This window comes from Microtus ochrogaster, chromosome 24, assembly GCF_000317375.1.
Source record: "Microtus ochrogaster isolate Prairie Vole_2 chromosome 24, MicOch1.0, whole genome shotgun sequence".
NCBI lineage: Eukaryota > Metazoa > Chordata > Mammalia > Rodentia > Cricetidae > Microtus > Microtus ochrogaster.
This window is the reverse complement of record NC_022024.1, coordinates 32,785,269-32,789,601: the sequence shown is the minus strand read 5'-3', so window position 1 is coordinate 32,789,601 and position 4,333 is coordinate 32,785,269. Positions and strand designations below refer to the sequence as shown.

General features: G+C 40.6%; 1 protein-coding gene across 1 annotated transcript in view; it reads right to left on the bottom strand.

Moving 5' to 3' along the window:
• Positions 1–535: 535 nt before the first annotated feature.
• Positions 536–4,333, bottom strand: part of Mybpc1 (myosin binding protein C, slow type) — a 67,163-nt gene continuing 63,365 nt past the window's right edge. The window contains exon 31 of the mRNA XM_026784498.1: positions 536–807. Within this exon, the coding sequence (XP_026640299.1) occupies positions 707–807 (101 nt within the window). The 3' untranslated portion in view covers positions 536–706. The remainder of the gene's footprint in view (positions 808–4,333) is intronic.

Sequence of the window (4,333 nt, the reverse complement as noted above, 5' to 3'; positions counted from 1 at the left end):
AACTAGCTCTGTAGACCAGGCTGGTCTCGAACTCACAGAGATCCACCTGCCTCTGCCTCCCGAGTGCTGGGATTAAAGGCGTGTGCCACCATCGCCTGAGTTTCCTTCTTTTTTAACTGAAAAAAGAAAAGCCTGAAATATAAAGTGAAGACACCTTTTGTCAACTTTAAATGGAGAAAGAGGGTCTAGGTTCTCGTGTCAAGTCGGCCTGTATGAAACAAGTTTGATTTAGAAAAATTTATTAAAGCCATATTAGTATATTAGTGTTTCCCACCTGTGTCCCCAGTACTCAGGGGGCTGTGGCAGGAGGCTAGCCGCCAGTTTGAGGCTAACCTGGAGCACACAGTGAAAAGTCAGCTAAGAAAGATGGGTTTTTCAGGATTCTATTAATGGTGTGTTATGTGGGAAAGAAAGGCATTTAGAGGCACTGTTATCAACTGAGATAATGGGCTTCCCTTATTCTATAGTTGGCTTCTTAGTAAATGGCGACAAACTGAGCAAGACTGTAGTGAGCAAAGTGTGACAGCAAAAGAGATTTCGTTCGCTATTTTTAATCAAGCAATCTGTGCAAACAATCTTTTTCCTTTCTTCAAGGTTAGGCAGAGAGGAAATGACCACACTTGGGGGCCTACAAGAAAACCAGAAAATGCTTTCCTTCTCAACCAAATTTCAAAGCAGTGGTGTGTACAGAGGCCATGCCCAGCCCTCAGCACTCCTCAGGATTGCTTGATTGCAAGTCCCGCAGATAGGAATCAACTATGTTTGGAGGCACGCCTTGCAGGAGGAGCCTGCAGAAGGACAGCCCGCCTAGAGAAGACAGAACAGAGAAAGGAGGAGTTAAAGACGTCCACGCAGAAGATGACCTGATTGAGAGATCTCTCCTGGACTAGCTGCCTGCTGATGGGGCCAGTTTTGTTCTTATTCCACTCACTCAGCCCCTGCTGAAAATCTTCTCCTGGCTTGGGTACATTTAGAATTTAAAGTGCTAGCATCTCAACAACAGGAACAAATCAAGTCCCTGGCGGACCCATAGCAATTTATCCCCTCTACTGTTGGGAGCCTTGGCTTAAATCCCTAATGGTTTGAGAGCGCATTGCTCTTGGAGAGGGTTTATGAGTCCCCCGCAAAGGATGCACAGCTTCTGACTGAACGGCTGCAGGCCATCCCGAGAGCCATTTCCCAATTCATCAATGCTCTGTTTGATTAAGCACAGAATATTCTGATTCAAGCACATTGGAGAAGAGAAACGTTTGCTTTAACTTCGGCCATCAATACACTGTGCCAAAACTAGAGCCCATACCTTCTGAAAGCGAGAGAAATGCCAACTAGTTTCTTTTACCTACCTTTTGAACTCCTGTTATATAGTTTTAAAAACCGAAGTATCACTTAAGAGAAAACCCACGAAACCAGAAGCCTGTACTACCCTTTAAATGGATGCTTCACTTCTTGCTAAAAAAAGAATTCATGAGCAAACAGAAGCAGCATGCTGTTGGAACAACCTTAAAACTTCTTTAATGCAAATCTGAGAAACTCATTCTCCTCAATAAAATGAAAACAACCAACCACATCACATATTGGCAGCAATGATGCCACTTATAGACACGTCCATTCCTTGATGCAAAGAAGTCAGAATGCATGGGTACCACTCATCTCATCGGCATCACATCCCCGGATTCATGCTCTACCACATTCCACAACTTGCTGCATGTCAAGGAGAAATGGGGCGAGGGATCAGTGTTAGACGTTAATTCCATGACCCAGGCATACAAATTAAAACTACCAAGTTAGTAGGTCCTGATTTCATTGGATTATGAAATGAAAATCATGCCATACTCCACAGGCCTGGTATGGCTTATGACATTCATAAGCTTCATATGCTAAGACCATATGAAAGCTTACCTTAGGTGACAACAGACATTCAAAAATCCTTACTGTGCTACAACTAAGGAAGAGAGAGAGAGAGAAAGAGAAGATGTGAGCATTAATACAGGGCTGACAACAAAGGTGAGCATGGTGGAGGTGGAATTATGGTCATGATTATGATCACGTGATCTCATTAATCCTTAGTCGGGTAAATGACAAAGGAAAAATCGAGGGAAGGGTGTCACTTCAAGAGGATCATTAATACATATAAAATTAATAATATGCATAACTACTTGGCTAGAATAGGTGGCAAAGCTAATCTGACTTGTGAATATTTATGGTAAAAGCTTCCAAACTGTTAGCTGAAAAATGCCCTACAACATATATATATCGTGTTTTTCAACAAAAGAAAAACATAAACCATATTTAAAAATGTTAGTGTTCATATATATATGTTGAAATTCCAAAAGGCAATTATCAGGTATAAATATGAAGCTAGTGTATTTTATAATACTCTGTTTGGGACCAGTTGTATGGAACTGGTCTAAGCAAGTCTTCACCTCAAGCTCCAGTGACTGTGCTATAACCTATAACAGTTCAAAGGCAGAATGCTGCTATTTTATTTTCTCTTTAGTGCTGATAGTAATCTAAATTCAGAAAGCAAATACTATACATTCAGCATAGGTCTACATCGGAGTTTAGTTCAGGTTGTGCGCCAGAGAACTCTTAATTAGCTCTTCCAAGTCAGAGTGGGAAATACAATAGGACTTTTATATGTGATGCATTTTTCATAAGATCCTAGACTTTTCCTTCCTTTTAAGTTCATACGCATATGGAATAACTTGTCTACCACAGGATATCCAAACTGTCCAGTAGATGAATAGGTTAGCTACTCTACCAGTGGATTTGCACTAGGAAAGTCTTACATAGGAGAGTCTCCAGTTATGCCCGTCTTTGTATCCTCCATCACAGAGCATGCTCCCTTCACAACTTAGCAGGTGGGAGGAGCTCAGTTTCTGAATTCCATCATGAATATAAGTTCCCTAGGCTGGAAACTATCTTCAAGGACCAACCTATCATTATACGCTTGAAAAACAAAGACATTAAGTAAATGTCCTGATTTCCAAAGGGCTTTTGGGTAGTTATACATAGAACGAAGGTTTCCTCAAGTGCCGCTTTCTGACGCTGTGTTTGAGGCCAGCTGGTCTGTCTTCTGATCAAAGGCATTGGCTCTGCATTAGTTAATATCCTCAGATAATTTGCCTTCCCCGCTCATGGCATAAGCACGGTATGCCATGAGCGTCTAAGAGTCACAAAAGCGAACGAGAAGCTCAGGCTTTACATGCAAAGTGCGTTTTCATGTAAGAGGAATGGAACGGGAAATCAAAATATCCAGGGGGAGGGGACGTTGTGAACCTGTTGCTGCCCCTCCAGGGAGACTGGCTGTCCAGGGGTATTTACTCCTTGATATATCACTGCAGAATTAGAATATTTGGACCGTGTTTATTTCTGCTTAGTTGACATTCTTACCCTTTAATACGCAGCTTAACTCACTTTAAGTGACCCCTTAGCAGATAACAATCTGAGGACAAACAGTCTCACCTGTGCTTTTAGGACCAAAAGCTTTTATCAAGTGAGAAATCACAGTTGATACCTCATCGTGATTTGTTTACAAAAAAAATACATTTTCCTCATTGTTAAGTTCAGTCCACTCAACTGACTATAAAATTACTAAAAACTGTAACATTCACATGCATGATATCAAATATTGAACCACGTAACGACATTATCGTTTTATGCCCTTAGCATTGTTATCTTCAGGGCGTGACTGTATGACAATTCTTTATTTTGCTTTTTGGATGATGTTAGAAATTTGCCATAAATACCTTGAAACATTAAAACTAGAGGTTCAGAAACCTGATGAGTTGTACGTGTGGCCTAAATCATCACTTAAAGCTAAGTGTGGTGGTTAAATTTGTAAGGGCTTTCTCGATGGTAAGCGGTGGAGGTTTTTTAATGAATATCATTGGCCCAATGTTTAACATAGAAGTATTTTATCAAGTGATAAATCAGTTCTGGATTGCCATATACCTGAGGGCTGGCAAAATTTGTAAGAGAAAGAAAAGTTAAGAGCAGGTTCTTGATCAAGACGTGTCTTATGTACTATTAAACTAAACAGGAGGAAAAGGGTCTTTTAAAAATACCTTAGACATTAATCATGACTATAAAATACATATTTACAAAGCCAACATTTCTACTTTTAGGTTCTAACTGCTTCATCATAGACAGACAGGAAAAATAAAGCACTTTGGTTATCAGAGGGTATAAATAAAATAACTAGAGAAAACACACTAGGATCATATCTGGTAGCTCGTGTCCCAAGGTAGGTTTTGGTTGTTAAGAAAAACTTTAGGGCCAGTCGGTGGTGGCACACGCCTTTAATCCCAGCACTTGGGAGGCAGAGGCAGGC